Here is a 17,141-nt window from a genome sequence, read left to right as displayed (position 1 = left end):
CATTTTTTTTCTAAATGTTATGGACTGATTTGTAAGTCTAGATGCTTACTCAGTATTTGGTTGGCTAGAAGCCTTTTCCCTCTTATTTCTTAAGTCAGGAGGTGGGGAACTATAGGCAAAACTCAGAATCCTATAAAATCACTGGAAACCAATACACACAAAGCTTCTAAGAAAGAGAACAAGGATGGCAGGGGGGCTAATACTCAGGGCGGAGAGTCAGAATCTAGATCTATTTAGGGTCATTGAAAAAATAAGGGGATAATGTAGAGTGGCTGTGAGGCTTGATTCATCTGTGGATAGTACTTTGATTTCATCAAATAGAGGAGTCCACTCAGATGGCAAAATATGACCCTCTTTCTCTTTAAATCATTGTCCTGTACTCTGTCACTGGGGAACATTTCAGATGCTGGAGGCAACTTGACAGTTACTTATTGATTCAAAGATTTTCCTATCTCCATTCACAGGGGAAGCTTGTGAGGAAAACCAGCTATAGAAAACTAATCTCATTTGTAGCCAGAGGTGTATTGAGTGCCCTGAAAACCCAGCATGATCCATCACCTGATCTAAAACCCAGGTTTGTCTGGGTTGATGGTCTATACAAACAAAACACGTATCCAGCTTTACTCTATTTTATCAGTCCGCTTGCAAGATAGGCTCAGCATTACTGCAAATAACAATCTCAGGCTCCACCGGACCTAATTCTAAGGGGGAAAGGGAAAGTTCCTTTGGCTGCGTGCTTCCTGGGTTTGCATTTGAAATGCTTGCTGATCTATCACCACAGGAGACAAAATGAAAGCACAAATGCAGTTTGAATCTGGAGAGGGTGGTGGTATGTGTGGGGGAGGAGGGTGGCAGCTTTGAAGTTGTTGAGTATGGAGATGAACAATCTGACTCTCAAAATATAAGCAATCCATAAAACACTCTTGCAGAATGTGATTCTGCTCTTGAGGGGCATCCCCAGAATCTGGGGCAAGGGACCCCACATTTTCCTAAATTGCAAACACTTTTAAATTGACTTAAAAAAAAAATTGGGTCTCTTTTAAAAGCTAGGGAAGGGGGGGGGGGAATAACTGGATAAAACAGGGAGGACTCACTGCCAGGGGGAGGATTTAAGACTCCTGTGAACACTTGGAGAAAGAAGCAAGGAAAAGGAATGTTTCTATGTGCATAGGGGAAGTAAACTATCTACCAACAAGCTGGTGAACAGGGTGATGTTGCCACAATGATGATGAATCATAAAGCCACTTTTTTATAACCCTAAACAGACACACTTACTGGGATAAGGGAAACAGTATTATTCCTAGAGACTTATTTTTCTTTTTCTCTCACTTAACTGTAGAGTTTCTGCCTTCAACCCTTCCCAGTCCTCTCCTGCCTGGCTTTTGCTACAGATTGAAAGAAATGGGAAACAGATGGGTCTATCCATGCAATTCAAGTCACCAACCAGTAGGTGTCAGTGTTGCTTGCTCTTCTATATCAATGTGGCAAAGAGGTGCTTCCCTAGCAGGTAGAAGAAATGTTCTGTAATATACTAGAAACAGTGGTTCAAGTCCCAGCTTTGGCTCCCTGGAAGCTGCACCTCTAGAGGTTGCTAACTATTCATTGTTCAAAAGCAAATCAAGATCCTGAAGTTGTCCAGGGCCCTCTGTAGATTTACAAATGCCAAGTTGTGTATATTAGTCTTTATAAAAGATCAGTGGGACAAGACAAATGCAAGTCACATCTAGGCAATGACTAGAATGCAGTGTCAGTAGGCAGCTATAGTACCATGTGATCTTTATCCATAATTGATATAAGGAAAATGAAGAGCTACCAAATGGACCTTATCTCCCAGCCAGATCCTGAGTTTTGGCTCCTTCAGAAATACAATCATGATATGAGGCCCCTAATGTTTATACTTGACTTAATTTCTCTCATAAAATGGCCTGCAGGATGAAAACTCTGGAAAATAGCTGTGCTAAGCCATTGACTAGAGATGAGACACAAATCTTGAAATATTAAGCCAAGTTGTTAGTTTTAGCAGCCATGATAAGGGCCGGACTTCTTTGTAATCAGGGAAAGTTTCTCTTTCTAGGCTAGATCCTCAAAATGTGTTTGAGGAAATGCAGGTACAGACAGGAAAACTACATGGCCTAATAAACTTATCATTGGCACAACCGACTGTATTCACGGCCAATTGCACCAGTTAGGAAAGAAAAGGTTTTTCTTTGGACAATCACTCCTTTGATATATTGGACAAAGTTTGTGATGGGGACAGTGTCAATTGCAATAGCATCAGATTATTACAAACACTGACTTCTGTGTCATGTTTCCTGTGAGCCATAAAAAAAAGTGTCTTTTGTATCTCTGTGCGTCCCACCTCTTAATCTACCAATGTTTGTAAAGTACCTATCATCCTATCTGTGCAATATGAAGGAGCAGTGAAAGTCAGTCAGAAGGGACAGTCAGTTTTCTCTTTATCCTGCTTTGTGACATGGTCACTGGCTTCTACCTTAGAGTGCATTGCAAGATATTCTGTTTCATGGAAGAATGGTTTGATGAAGAGGTGTGTGTGTGTGTGTGTCATTCTTGTAACCTTCAGTTCAAAGTGCAAGGGTCACCTTGCAAGTGTGCAAGGATCATCCTATCTCCTATTAGTGAGTTCAGTGCCTAGGGCTTGCTACTGAGAAGGCTCCTCTGGCTTCGTTAAATCTTTGACAGCTGCATCCATCATGAGTTAGATTTTTAATCCCCCAAAGGAAATTTTGTCCTATGGGAAATTGTGCTCAGTTGATCAGATCGGATAAGAGGCAAAGTCTCTATCTCTGATCCCATTTTGTGGGTGTGGCCTTCAGACGCTGATTTTTACTCAAGTGGTTCTGTGTTAAGCAAGTATAGATCTTTGGGCTTCTTGGCATATAGTTTATTAATCTATATAAGTAGGAAAATATAAACCCAGATTCAGTGTTTGTGGTCCCCACCTTTCTCTTTATGGTGGACAGTTTTAGCTGTAAAGCAACCCCTTAACACTTAAAAATATGAAAATAAGCAGCCACTCGTACACATATTTAATAACAAATGTTACTGTCTCTGGTTAACAGGGTTTTTTTCTCATGTCCCGAGGAGACGGCTGCTGCCGTTCAAGTTTTATACAATTGTTATCTTAAAGACACCCAAGCAAAGCTAACTCAGATCTACTGTCAAAGTAAATCAATATGCTTCCAAAACCTACAGTGATCACTTCCCTTGTATATATTGGAAACTTTTGCACTTCAATGCAATCACTCATTGTCTACCAGCGTTCAGCTCACTCTTCAGTGTCTGTGTGAGAGGATAAGCTCCTTGATGGCAGAAAGAGCCGCTGAAATCATCCAGATCGAGGGCCCAAACCATGGCCCCTCCCAAAGCACCATGCTTCAAATATTTAACCTAAGCGAGGGAAAGGGAAAAAACAGATGACGTGAAATGAGGCACAGACATTTAAATGCCCCTGTGCTATTTGAGCTCCGTCAGGTGGGCATCTCCTTTCAACATGTTACTAAAGTGAGAAATAGCCCTGAAGAGGCAAGAGGGGTGAACGGGACAGCTTCTCTCCAAACTTTTTCTAAGATCTTGAACTCTCTTTCTATTTGGGCAAAAGTCTGTTGAAACAGGCTTTCTTGTGAATCGTATTTAACACCTGTTCCCTGCTTGACCTTCCTCTGGGACCTAAGGGAGGGATTTAATTGTGTTAGTGCAGGGATTCTCAAACTTGACTGCACCGTGACCCCCTTCTGACAAAAATTACCACATGACCCCCAGGATGGGGGACCAAAGCCCAAGCCCCACCGCCCCAAGTGTGTGTATGTGTGTGTGTGGGGGGGCAAGCCCAAGGGCCTCAGCCCCAGCCAGGGGGCTGTAACCTGAGCCCCGCCACCTAGGGCTGAAACCCAAGGGTTTTGGCTTCAGCCTCGGGGAATGGGGCTCAGGCTTTGGCTTCAGCCCTGGGCCGCAGCAAATCTAAGCCAGCCTTGGCAACCCCATTAAAACAGCGTCATGACCCACTTTGGGGTCCCGACCCACAGTTTGAGAACCCCTGTGTTAGTGAGTACTCAGCATAAGAACGGCCATACTGGGTCAGACCAATGGTCCATCCAGCCCAGTATCCTGTCTTCTGAGAGCAGCCAGTGCCAGATGCTTCAGAGAGAATGAACAGAACAGGGAAATTATCGAGTGATCCCCCTGTTGTTCAGTCCCAGAATCTGGCAGTCAGAGGCTTAGGGACACCCAGAGCATGGGGTTGCATCCCCGACCATCTTGGCTGGGTCCTGTCTGGTACCCACATGTTGCGGGGGGTATTGGGAGCTCTCTCGAGCATCTGCTTTTTACACTTAAACACCGGCTCTGAGAGCTGCATTATTTCCCTGGGCAATTTATCTTGTAAAATAGGGCTTCCGATCCCAGATGCCAGTGTGGTGGTGGGGCCTGGCTACAGCACAACGTCCCTTGTCAGAACACAATGGAGAGCTCCAAAGTGCAGTCTGGGGTGTGATCCCGGTTTAATTGACTGGGAAAAAGAATGTTCCCCCTAAACGTGATGGGTGGAAATACATAGCTCAGTCTGACATTGATCCTAAGCAGTCACTGCTGCACTGTGTGTGTGTGTGTGTGTGTGTGTGTGTGTGTGGTGGGAGACTAACTCCTCATTCAGTGGAGAGTTGCCTTCTCTCAGGACAGCAAGAAAAGCATGACCCTTCCTCCCCGCATGGCTCTCAGCTGACCTATCTGTGGTAGGTGTATCCTACTTTTCATCAAACCAGGCTGTTTTTTGTTGCCTGTCCTTAGAGAGCCGTGTGGCCTCATACTTGATACTGACAGTCCTCCTCATGTTGCACTGAGTGTGTCATGCACACAGCCACCCCCACCGTTCCCCTGCCCGAGATGCTTAGAACTTGTTTCCTCAGTTCTGATTTAAATACTTGATCCAAGGCAAGTTGGAAGATTTAGAAATATTCAGGCCTGCGAGCACCTGCACAATTTTTACGATATGTTTTGGGGAGGAGGGTGCTGACAATTCTTTCTCCCCCCTGCAGAATTCAAACAGGTAAACTCTTGATTTCTGTTCGTTTTTATGCTGCCTTTTGGGCTGAGACCACAAGAAGCTGTAGCCCAGAAGAACAATATTTTCCCTGAAATGCGTTGTAAGCACATGAAAGCTTAGAATGGAGAAGTGGGAACGGGCAGCTTCCACCGCCCCAATGGTGTTTGCTTGTCGTAGCAATGGAGCTACGATAATACAGCTGTTCAAACAGTCACATTCCTCCAGCTACTGTTGTTTAATGTTCCCATATGGAATTGGCTGGGAGAACCTCAGCCTGAGTGGCGATGGGAGCCAGATACGGTGGATGAAACCCCATGCACGTTTCCCAAAATGAAGCTGTTACTCTTGCCATATGACTTGGGCGAGTGGCCAGACCTCTCAGCGGAAAGTAGGTGTCATGCTTATTGGCGCCAGACGTTGGGTCGTTCTCGGCCCAAAGCAAATGGTTGAGACCCTCCTTACCTTGGCTTTAATGCTCTCCATGTCATCGTACCCTACCCACTGGTTCCCTTTATAGGAGTAAGGAACCTTCTGCTCCTCAATCAGCTCTGTGGTGGCACCTTGTTTAAAGGTGCAGATCTAAAACAAAACACATTGGAGGCAGGATGAGGCTGTGGGTATTGGTCGGAGCCAGTGTGATCGGGATGAAATGAAAAGTAGCCTTTTCCTCCTTGGCATGCAGACTGAAACCATTTTCATGTTAGAAAACTGAGCACGGCTTCCCTTTGATTATGCAAAATCACAGATTATTCTTACGGCTGCTTCCCCCAAAGTAAGCCCACATGGAACAAATACGCTCCTTACCTCATAATAGGCTAAAAATCCTGCTTCTGAAGTGAAAGGGCCTGGCAGTCCTGCCTTGGAAGCCTGGGCCCCGACGCCTGTATCCAGCGTGTCAAGGGTGAAGCTCCGCCCATAGGTTGGGATTCCCATGATGATCTTCTCCCCTGGGGCGCCCTTTCGCTTCCAGTGTCTCACGGCGTTGTCCTGTTCGAAGGAAATATTAAACGTGTATTTGGCAGCTTAAACGGAGACCTGGTTTTTATACCGCCCTGCGGTGCTTTGGTACAAATTCTAAGGCTTCCCAAGATATGGCTGCCTACACATCTCCATTTTTCCAGCAACATGCTTCTGGACATTGAACATCTCTATGCAAAGGGTCCGGGTCAGTTCCAGCCTGCTCCATGGCTACAGGGGACTCCGTTCCCGGGGCCAGGAAACCATCCTGCAGATGGCATGATAGCCATTGAGAGGGCACAAGGAACCCCAATTTTCCAAGTGATCAGACACTTCACGAGCTATTGGGCTGGCCCTAGAGTGGGCCAGAAATGGGTGACAGCTGTTGAAGGTTGTAGGAAATATGGGGCTCTTCACCATTAGGCTAAGACGCATCCGTTTCCCCCGTTATTTCTGTCGTTAGGGTGACAAACCTAAGACTGAACTTCTGAAAGGGGAGACAAAGACATGGGCTCAGTTCTATTGGTTAGTGTCTTCATGCTCAGGGGACTGATAAAAACTAACCAGAGCCCCCCAAAAGATGCAGGCCGGAGCTGTGTCAGCCGGAGTGACACCGCTCTGCTGAAGAATCAGCCATTGGGGTCCTGGATCTTGCCTAGGAGAGTTCTATATTAGTTTACATTCAGTAATGGAGTTACTCCTGGATCTTATTGATGGGAGATGAGAATGTTCTTTCTTGCCACCCTGTCATCTCCGCTTTCTGGCCTCACCATTTGGACTGCTACATTGTGTATTAGAACAGTGGTTCTCAAACTTTAGCAACCTGAGGATCCCCATTTTGATTTAAAATTTTTCTTGGACCTAGGGTTACCAACCCTCCCGGTTTTGCCGGAAGTCTCCTGGAATCAGGCCCTATCTCCCGGAGGCTACTGAAGCCAAACTGGGAGATTTTAGGCACTAAAACTCTGGCAGCACAGTGGGGCTAAGGCAGGCTCCCAGCCTGCCCTGGCCCCGTGCTGCTCCTGGAAGCAGCTGGCACATTCCTGTGGCCCCTAGGGGAGGGCCGGGGGCTTCGCGTGCTGCCCCCGTCCCCAGCGCTGACGCCGCATCTCCCATTGGCCAGGAACTGCAGCCAATGGGAACTGCGGGGGCGGTGTTTGCGGGTGCGGGCAGTGCGCAGAGCCCCCTAACCCTTCCCTCAGGGGCTGCAGGAATGTGCCAGCTGCTTCCAGGAGTGGCGCGGGCCAGGGCAGGCAGGGAGCCTGCCTTAGCCCCACTGCGCCACCGCCTGGGAGCTACCCAAGGTAAGGGCCTCCTGGCCAGAGCCTGCACCCCCCAACCTCCTTCCCCAGCCATAAGCCCCCTTCTGCATCCAAACTTTCTCCCAGAGCCTGCACCTCACCCCCTCCCGCACCCCAATCCCCTTCCCCAGCCCTGAGCGCCCTCCCGCACCCAAACTCCTTCCCAAAGCCTGCCCCCCTCGCCCCCTCCAGTACCCCAACCCCCTGTCCCAGCCCGGTGAAAGTGAGTGAGGGTGGGGGAAAGCGAGTGACGGAGGGAGGGGGGATGGAGTGAGTGGGGGGGGGGCTTGGAGAAGGGGCAGGGCAGGGGGAGCCTTGGGGGAAGGGGCGGAGCCTCGGGGGAAGGGGCGGGGCAGGGGCCGGGCAAGGGTATTTGGGTTTGTATGATTAGACAGTTGGCAACTCTACTTGGATCCCCAAGCCTCCTGCTCAGCCCCAGACCCTGCCCCCACTCCACCTCTTCCCATCCCTGCTCCACCCCTGCCCCTCCCTCTTCCCTGCCTCTTTCCACCCCCTCCCCTGAGCGCTCCCAGTCCCCTCGCCTCTCCCTCCCTCCCAGTGCCTCTTGGACGCTGCGGAACAGCTGTTCCCCGGCGTGCAGGAGGCGCTTGGAGGGAGGGGGAAGAGTTGATCAGCGGGGCCTGGGGACCCCCTGGAATACCCTCATGGACCCCAGTTTGAGAAACGCTGTATTAGAACAAAGGGGCCAGACTTCTTCTCTTGCCTAAAGCTGTTTTGACACAACTGCAAGTCTTGGGGTTCGACGGAGTTACTCATGACTTTCAGCTCGCATCTATGCTGGGACTGCCAAACTCCTCTCCGGTGTGATCCAAGCCAGACTTAAATCCCAGACCACACCGAACTTACCTGGAGATACTAAATACAGTTTTTAAAAAAGACACATTGCTGTCCTACACTATCTGCCATCACGTAACTTTGGGCAGCAGGTTTTAGCCCAACACCAGCATCCAAATGTCTTCAGGAGAGCTGGAAGGATGTGGTTGTACTGTTGATGAACCTCATCCCATGTGCCCCGTCATCTGTCGACACTGAAAATACCCCTTGACCTGCCTTACTGTGTTGTAGGAATGTTGGCAAAGTACAAGGCTATTTGTACTGAGGCATGTGGAGGAGTCGGGGAGTGGTGTCTGTCGAGCATCGCTCACAATCACGAGTTTCTCTAACTACTTGGTAGCTAGCTCAGTTACTGTGAAAACAGTTCCAAAGCAAGTCACTTCCTCACTTTCAGAACTTGTGTTGCTTGTAAAACTTTAGGTGGCTGAGGGGAGGAGAGACAAAAGGATCTTTGTCACTTACAACATTGTTGTATGCAGCAGTTCTAAGGTCTTTCTTTCCCTTGTTAAGAGGACTGACGTGTCCTGTAGTCTTCTCCCAGGAGGCCCCATGGAAGTCATAGGACATGAGGTTAATAAAATCCACAATCCTGCAGGAAAAGAAAAAGAGAATGAGATAAATTACATAACCCAAAATAAACATCCCAAAAATGGCACACAGGAATAATATGTGGAGAGGGATCGACAACCTAATATTTACATTTGGATCTGGATTAGGTTTAATAGTTTTGAGGCTGAACTGGAATCATAGAAGATTAGGGTTGGAAGAGACCTCAGGAGGTCATCTAGTCCAACACCCTGCTCAAAGCAGGACCACCCCAACTAAATCATCCCAGCCAGGACTTTGTCAAGCTGGGCCTTAAAAACCTCTAAGGATGGTGATTCCGCCACCTCCCTAGGTAACCCATTCCAGTGCTTCATCACCCTCCTAGTGAAATAGTGTTTCCTAATATCCAACCTAGACCTCCCCCACTGCAACTTGAGACCACTGCTCCTTGTTCTGTTATCTGCCACCACTGAGAACAGCCTGGCTCCATCCTCTTTGGAACCCCCCCTTCAGGTAGTTGAAGGCTGCTATCAACTCCCCCCTCACTCTTCTCTTCTGCAGACTAAATAGGCCCAGTTCCCTGAGCCTCTCACACAATGAGTGTGTGGGTTTGGATTCACTGATAAGGTGTAATCTCTTGCAAACTGTCCTCATAAGATTTCAGCCCAACATGTCTCATCTAACAAGATCTGCTGACTTTCTCTGTTGGTGAGACTTCTGCTATCTTGAGAGGTAGAAATAGTGTGAGGTCATTCTGCCACGAACTCAGCTGTACCGAAAAGAAAAAAAGAACATGGACCCTTTCTGGTTCTGGCTTGAAACATAAGAACGGCTGTACTGGGTCAGACCAAAGGTCCATCCAGCCCAGTATCCTGTCTACTGACAGTGGCCAATGCCAGGTGCCCCAGAGGGAGTGAACCTAACAGGTAATGATCAAGTGATCTCTCTCCTGCCATCCATCTCTACCCTCTGACAAACAGAGGCTAGGGACACCATTCCTTATCCATCCTGGCTAATAGCCATTAATGGACTTAATCACCATGACTTTATCCAGCTCTCTTTTAAACCCTGTTATAGTCCTAGCCTTCACAACCTCCTCAGGCCAGGAGTTCCAAAGGTTGACTGTGCGCTGTGTGAAGAAGAACTTCCTTTTATTTGTTTTAAACCTGCTGCCCATTAATTTCATTTGGTGGCCCCTAGTTCTTATATTATGGGAACAAGTAAATAACTTTTCCTTATTCACTTTCTCCACACTACTCATGATTTTATATAACTCTATCATATTCCCCCTTAGTTTCCTCTTTTCCAAGCTGAAGAGTCCTAGCCTCTTTAATCTCTCCTCATATGGGACCCATTCCAAACCCCTAATCATTTTAGTTGCCCTTTTCTGAACTTTTTCTAATGCCAGTATATCTTTTTTGAGATGAGGAGACCACATCTGTACGCAGTATTCAAGGTGTGGGCGTACCATGGATTTATATAAGGGCAATAAGATATTCTCTGTCTTATTCTCTATCCCTTTTTTAATGATTCCTAACAGCCTGTTTGCTTTTTTGACTGCTGCTGCACACTGTGTGGACGTCTTCAGAGAACTATCCACGATGACTCCAAGATCTCTTTCCTGATTAGTTGTAGCTAAATTAGCCCCCATCATATTGTATGTATAGTTGGGGTTATTTTTTCCAATGTGCATTACTTTACATTTATCCATATTAAATTTCATTTGCCATTTTGTTGCCCAATCACTTAGTTTTGTGAGATCTTTTTGAAGTTCTTCACAGTCTGCTTTGGTCTTAACTATCTTGAGCAGTTTAGTATCATCTGCAAACTTTGTCACCTAGCTGTTTACCCCTTTCTCCAGATCATTTATGAATAAGTTGAATAGGATTGGTCCTAGGACTGACTCTTGGGGGTCCGTTCCATGTTCCATTGAACATGGAAACAAAACTCTTGTGGCAGGAGCATTCCTAACATGTGATTGAGTTTCAGAATCCAGGTTCTAGTTTTAGCGCCTCTAACAGCAGACAATGATATGAAACATTCTGGGTAACTGTACATGGCCAAGTATATTGATTATGTACCTTAAGAACTGTCCTACTGAATCAGACTCAGGGTCCATCTAGTCACTATCCTGTCTGATAGCGGTCAGCACCAGATATTTTAAGGAAAGGTGCCAGAAAATCAATTGGGGACATTTGTGGAATGAATCTGCTCTAAGGGAAGTTTCTGTCTAACCTTGTCAATTGATGACTGGCTGATGGCCTGAGCCGTGAAGATTTATAGCTCTTAAAATAAAAAGCTAAACTAATGTAGTCTAATCCTTGTCCTTTATCTTGTGGCAATGAGTTCCACCGGCTAATCTATATTGTAAAATTTCCAGTGGCATTCATGTGATTTCATGTTCCCCTTCTGTTGCATGATGAGATGGTAAATAGGAGTTGGCAATTTCACCTTTTCTATACCATTCACTATTTTATTTCTCTTTCATAACCCGTTACTCATCTCTCTAAGCCAGTCTCCAATGTCTCTTTATGGAACTCTCTCCAGGTGTCTAGTTTTTTGTTGCCTATCTCTTTATATATAAATATTTGTATGTGTATGTATCCATAGATCTCAAAGCACTTTCCAAAGGAGGTCAATATTGTTATATGCCCATTTTACCCATTGGGAAACTGAGGCATAAGAAGGAAGTGACTTGCCCAAGGTCAACCAGCAAACCAGTGGCAGTGCTGGGAATTGACCCGAGCTCTCCTGAGTCCCCGTCCAGTGCCCTACCTACTAGGCAATACTGCCTGCCAGAACCCCTGCTGTTTCTGCTGTATCCTTTTTTGAAAGAAGGTGACCTGCATTGAACACAGTAGTGTGGATGAGGATGTACCACTGAATTATATAACATCACTGGAGCAGTTTCAGGATGATTCTCTTCCTCATTCGTCCTAACTTTGTTTTCCTTTTTTTGACAGCTGCTACCCGAGCAGATATTTTCATTGAGCTGTTCACGATGATGCTCAGGTATTTTTCCTGATTGGTTACAGCTTCTCTAGAAGCCTTTGTAAAATAGTGTCACTGGATACACTTACTTGGAGATTTTGTCGACTTCATAGCCTGTGTCAATATTTATCCTTCCAGAGGACACTGCAGTACTAAGTAGAAGTTTCTCTTTTCCGGTTTTCTGAGCTTCCTTCTCAAATGCCGTTGCTAGATCCTAGAGGGTATAAGAAAGCAGTTCACCTGAATATCTGAATTAACATAGGAACTTCCCACATTGGATTACACCGGGGGAACATCTAGCCCAGCATCCTGTCTGACACTGGTCAGTACCAGCTGCTGCAGAGGAAGGTGCAAGGAACCCTGCAGTGACAGTCCCATGGGCGTTCCTATCTAGCCTCTCTGAGGTTAGCTTCTGATTTGAAGTTAGGAGTGTTTAGATCCTTTCTGAAACTCCTGGTGGGTTCTTTTAAACCTGATTAGTTTACTTCTGGATGTTCTTAGGATCAGGATCAGCGTGCCAACACTTTTGTACTAAGCCCATGTTTCTCCATCTCCCCAGGCTGAAGCACATGGGTTGTAGTGAAAATGAGACACGGGAGGGTCCCCGCAACAGTGTGCCTGGAGGAAAAGGAACTGAGCTATGTTCCTCATGGGCATTGTTCAGACCTTCCAAAGTCTGAGACAGCATGTCTGTGTTGTTGCTCTTCCTAAATGTTCATGTGCCTCTGAATTCCCCTTATGTCCAAACTCTTTCTGAAAGTGGTTCCATCTCTATGAAAGACGGACAAAATTCACCTCCCCAGAGATCTAGCTCCACTGGGTGTGTGATGTGCTGTGCTGGGTGCAGTAGGCTGTGAGCTTGACATGTATGTTCTGCCATTGTTGGGTAGCCCTTTTTCAGACTGTAACCGCACCCCCTGGTTTTATTGTACCTGAATCAGAGAAGTGAAATGTCTCTTATCCTTCCTCCCTGGGTAAATCCAGGCTATGTCTAATCCGTCAAACTCATGCGTCCGGAGGAACTGTACCACAGAGCGGACAAATGTCCAGCGATTAGCAGCCGAAGCAGCCATGTTGGAGAAGCTGGAATGAAAGTGACATGCCTCCTGTATTCATGTATATCGTAGTATAGATTCCCAGTACTGTTTGAATTGGCTACACTCAATATGCACACTTCACAGCTGCAAACTGTCCATGACAGGGACAATAATAACGCAGCAGCGAAGCACACTAGACGTACCCATACTCCTTTACATCTGCTCTTGGGGGAACCAATTTCCCCCTTCCTCCACCTCCATGTTTATAAGCTAAAAGCTTTCCCAGAGCTGGAGGTGGTGGGTTCGAGCCCATCGCTGTTCCGAGCAGGTGTGTCACGAGAGTATATTAACTTCCACACTCAGAAGTGGAACAGTACTGCAGATCCCAGTATTACCGTTCGGTTCCAAAGCTTGATCCTCCAATGGACAACAGGGTCTTCAGGTTCTGATTCCTGAGGGGAGAAAAGTGCATTTAAATGATGGACACTTGGCTTGGCTGTCCTATGGGGAATCTTTCACTCGACAGACTTAGGCTAGGTCTACACTACAGCGGGGGTCCGACCTAAGATACGCAACTTCAGCTACGTGAATACCGTAGCTGAAGTTGCGTATTTTAGGTCGACTTACCTGGCTGTGAGGACGGGGGAAAGTCGACCGCTGCCGCGCTGCCGTCGACTCCGCTGCCGCCTCTTGCCGCGGTGGATTTCCGGAGTCGACGGCAGAGCGATCAGGGATCGATTTTATCGCGTCTTCACTAGACGCGATAAGTCGATCCCAGAAAACCGATTGCCTGCCGCCGGACCCTCCGGTAAGTGTAGATGTACCCTTAGTTCCCTTCCCACCTACTCCCCCCGTCTGCATGGAGGTGGGTGTCGGGGGGAAGGAAGGGAGAGCACGGCATTCGGATCCAGCTAGCACAGCGGGCCCTGTGTGACTGCCATAGCTAATGTAGTTTGGAGAGCTTTGGATGATCTAAACTATGCCTGGGGCGGTTTCAGGCCCGGCCTACCCAGGATGAGTGGAAAGATGGCTGACTTGCCTGCTTAGGCTCTGCTTAGCTGTGAATCCAGCTCAGAACCAGCTACTGGCGAGACGTGGGGAGCAGCTGCTCCCCTCATCCTCTGTCACGGAACTGGGTTTGACGTGAATGCTCAGCAGTGCAGCTTTGTTTAATTCCCCGCCCCTGGATGCTTCCTGTTGCTTTCTGGCTACATGCACTAGCCCCTCTTTCCCCCGAGGATGACACGATGCTCCCTGGGAAAACTCTCACCCTTCGAACTGAGGGTGAGCCTTCCCTCCCACAGCTGGGGCGCGCTCCCCGTGTTACTCACTTGGCTTTAAGGCCATTGAAAGCCTCGTAAAGTGTCACATCGTTCCACTCCACGGTGGTGATCTCGTGGTCGCTCATGCTGGCAAAGGCATAAATGAGGTGGGTGCAGAGATGGGGGTCGATGTCATCGGGGAGGAAGCTCCCCTCCCCAGGCCTGTACTGGGCCCAGTTGGTGAAGTAACAAACCAGCTTAGAGGCAGAACCTGGGGAGACAGCGAGAGGACTGGGTCCCATGTAAACCTGAGATCACTGTGCTATCTCTGCCACCTCCCAGGGATCTCCCAACAAGACAAAAGCCAATGGGCCCGAATGGCCTCTTAGTCCTCTAATATCAATACAACTTTGTGAGTGGATTGCAGTTTCTGTTGCGTTTACTTTGGGGCCTCGGGTAGACAGTGCTCTATTATGAGAGGCCATAACATGGCATGACCCTTACAGGGCAGTGCCATGATAGAATCTTCCTGGGGGCGCCCAGGCCCCACCTGATAAAATAACCAAGCTGTGATCCGCAGGATGAATCAAAATGTACTAAGCCTTATCGTGCCTACGGCAGCGTGCGGTGCTAGAAGGTGCATCTCCTGTAATGCGAGAGCCAGGTAAAGGAAAGCCAAAGAAGGAGGAATTTTGACTTGAGTTCTGAAGGATGAAAGCAGCTCTGTGATCCATTCCCCCCCCCGCCTCCGTGACTCAGCATCATGGTGCACCTTTGTGCAATGCTAACAGACAGGACTGTAGCCTGCAGAGATCGGGGATTTATACCTGAAAGCCATAGATGGAGCAGTCGATATTAACCACGGAGCACTGAAGTGGGGACGCTAGACTGCCCATGCTCTACAGTAAAACACTTAATCACTGGAAGAAGTGGGTTGCCTCTGTCTCTCTGCCATGGGTGTAGCTGGGATTGAAGGGGAGGCAGAGAAGGGGCAGTTTTGGCTGGTGGTGGTCTCAGGCAGGGAGGCAGTGGACGTGCAGCCAGAATGACCCCTGCAGTTCCTCCTAACCTTGCAACTTCCCTCCTTCCTTTTCAAATGATTCGATGCCTTTGCAGGATGTGAATAGGCCTGGCACAGCTTTTTTGGAGCTGTTTTGAAGGAGAAGGACTTTCCTCTTCCGCTTTTGAATTCCAGGGCCCAGTACAAGCATCAAAAATCCCACCCACACTGGAGCACTTACTAAAACCCAGCAACTTTTCTTCCCCATCCCCTGTGATCAATCACGTTTCTATTGGCCTCTGTAAAACCAGGTGATAATGTAAGTTGGCTACTTACCACATTGTAGAGACAGCAAGAGAGTGAAACCTAGAGAAATACAAGAACAAGGGTAAAGTGTACTATTGACCTATCTTTGAGATCCTGTGGACTGTATGAGAATAAAGTAATATTGGTGCTTTGGATGATAAATCCCCCACCTCCCTACTCCCAAAGAGGCATATGCACATGTCTAAGAAATCTTCACAAAGGCCTTAACCACACCTCGTTTTGCACCTGCAGTTTGGGGCCTACAATTATTTGTGGGTGCAATTTAGGCCACTTAAATGTCGAAGCACCTGATTGCAAGCACAAATTGAAAGCCAGAATTTGGAAATCTCTCTTTTTAAAATCTCTTCTGAATGTTTAAGAACTCTTCTGCTTGGCCCTTCACAAAATTTTAGATTTTTTTTAAGCATCTTCAGTTACTGTCTTGCTTTAAAATTTGCTTTGTGGTGGCCCTTGTCACAAGCCATTAACAAATGAGTCTCCAAAATACATCCACCCCAAGTGCCTGTTTCATTGAGATTTCCCCAGCCGGGAATGCCATTGCGTCCACTTCACCAAACTGCTGTAGAACTTAGGAGCTATTCAATGACACCCGTCACAAGAGTTAAACTAGCCCCAGTCTTACCAGCCCAAATGATTGCCTGTCCCATGCTGGGTCATACAGCTCTGCTCTGGATTCTGTCACTGGGGTGTGGAAGAAACAGTATCTGACTGCCAAATGGTTGATCTCTGCTTTTCATTGTCACTTTTTATACCTGTCTTTCACAATAACCCTGATTTACAAGAACTCAGCATGTTCTTTTTCACAAAGGAACAGTCTTATTTACTCTGTCTCTCTGAGAACTCAACTGGCTATTTTTAGTGAAGGAATTCTTGTGCAATTTTAGCATGCGCTGTGTGCGCGCTTGTGTAGGTTTTGCAATACCTACCATCAGCCTGGCTCTGGCCTGATGTGCAAACACAAATGGTGCCGAGGCAAGGAGCGGGAGACCTTGAGTACACATTTCTGGGATTTATTACTGTTCTTGAAGATGTAGAGCAAAGAGTCTTTAAATAGTGTCATTGTACTGGAGAGAGTTGCGTAATCTCCAAGCCTCATTCTCTTATCATTGCCTGCAAGCTCCCACTGCAGCGAGATTGGCCCCAAAGGGGCTCAGAGCCTGATAAGCCTTGTTGTTTTTTTCACTTCTGCTATTGTGGCTACTTTGCCAAGGGGAGGGTGTTACGAGAAACTGTTTGGCTCGCTTTGATTCCCAGCGTGACCTGGGTCAGATCACTTCCTCTGTGCTGCTGAGGTCCCAGCAGTAAAATGGGGATCATGCTTCACAGAGCAGTGAGAATGTTTTAATGCATTTATATTTGTCTACCCATAGCACCTTCGGGGCCAGGCTCTCCAAGGATGGAGGAATGGCCGCTCCGGACCAGACCATGGGTCCATCTAGCTCAGTGTCCTGTCTCCAGCAATGGTCAACACCTGCTCCTTCAGAGGAAGGTGTGAGAAACCCTGCAGTTATGGGATAAACAACTTCCCCCAGGGACAGGTTATCTTTTCCCCATAACTCTCCATTCAAGGTCAGCTTGTGCCTTGAAGCAGGAAGGTTATATTCCTTCCAAAATTCCTATTTGGTTTTTAAGATGAGCAGCAACTGAGCCAAGTCTGTCCGTAGGGTAACTCTGTTTGCTTGAATGGTCTTAGGCCAGGAATGAATTTACTCCATGGATGAATCCTCACAAGAGCGGTGGAGACCAAATGCATTTGGAGTCACTTACTCCAGCACTTGCTGACAGTTGCTGCCTGTATTTCTAATC

General features: G+C 47.3%; 1 protein-coding gene across 1 annotated transcript; it reads right to left on the bottom strand.

Annotated features, from left to right (window-relative positions):
- Positions 1 to 3,030: 3,030 nt before the first annotated feature.
- LOC112118387 (chitotriosidase-1-like) lies at positions 3,031 to 16,064 on the bottom strand. The gene is made up of 10 exons (XM_024216671.3): positions 15,958 to 16,064; positions 15,345 to 15,374; positions 14,078 to 14,279; positions 13,142 to 13,198; positions 12,642 to 12,792; positions 11,799 to 11,923; positions 8,635 to 8,761; positions 5,864 to 6,046; positions 5,522 to 5,638; positions 3,031 to 3,408 (listed from the first exon to the last, which is right to left on the bottom strand). Exons 1-10 carry the CDS (start codon positions 15,980 to 15,982, stop codon positions 3,265 to 3,267), a joined length of 1,161 nt encoding a protein of 386 aa, XP_024072439.1. The 5' UTR covers positions 15,983 to 16,064; the 3' UTR covers positions 3,031 to 3,264.
- Positions 16,065 to 17,141: the final 1,077 nt, after the last annotated feature.

The sequence above is a fragment of the Terrapene carolina genome, unplaced genomic scaffold, assembly GCF_002925995.2.
Source record: "Terrapene carolina triunguis isolate 2854851 unplaced genomic scaffold, T_m_triunguis-2.0 Scaffold198, whole genome shotgun sequence".
Taxonomy (NCBI): Eukaryota; Metazoa; Chordata; order Testudines; family Emydidae; genus Terrapene; species Terrapene triunguis.
The sequence above is the reverse complement of the archived record's forward strand: the minus strand, read 5'-3'. Positions and strand labels throughout refer to the sequence as shown.

Bases quoted from the DNA above. Each gene is read 5' to 3' on its own strand.
- LOC112118387 (XM_024216671.3), bottom strand. From the start codon at position 15,982: ATGGGACAGGCAATCATTTGGGCTG. The intron at 14,280-15,344 runs GTAAGTAGCCAA...CTGTCTCCCCAG, and splicing joins CTTGCTGTCTCTACAATGTG to GTTCTGCCTCTAAGCTGGTT. The intron at 6,047-8,634 runs GTAAGTGACAAA...TCCTTCGAACAG, and splicing joins CTGCTGCATACAACAATGTT to GACAACGCCGTGAGACACTG.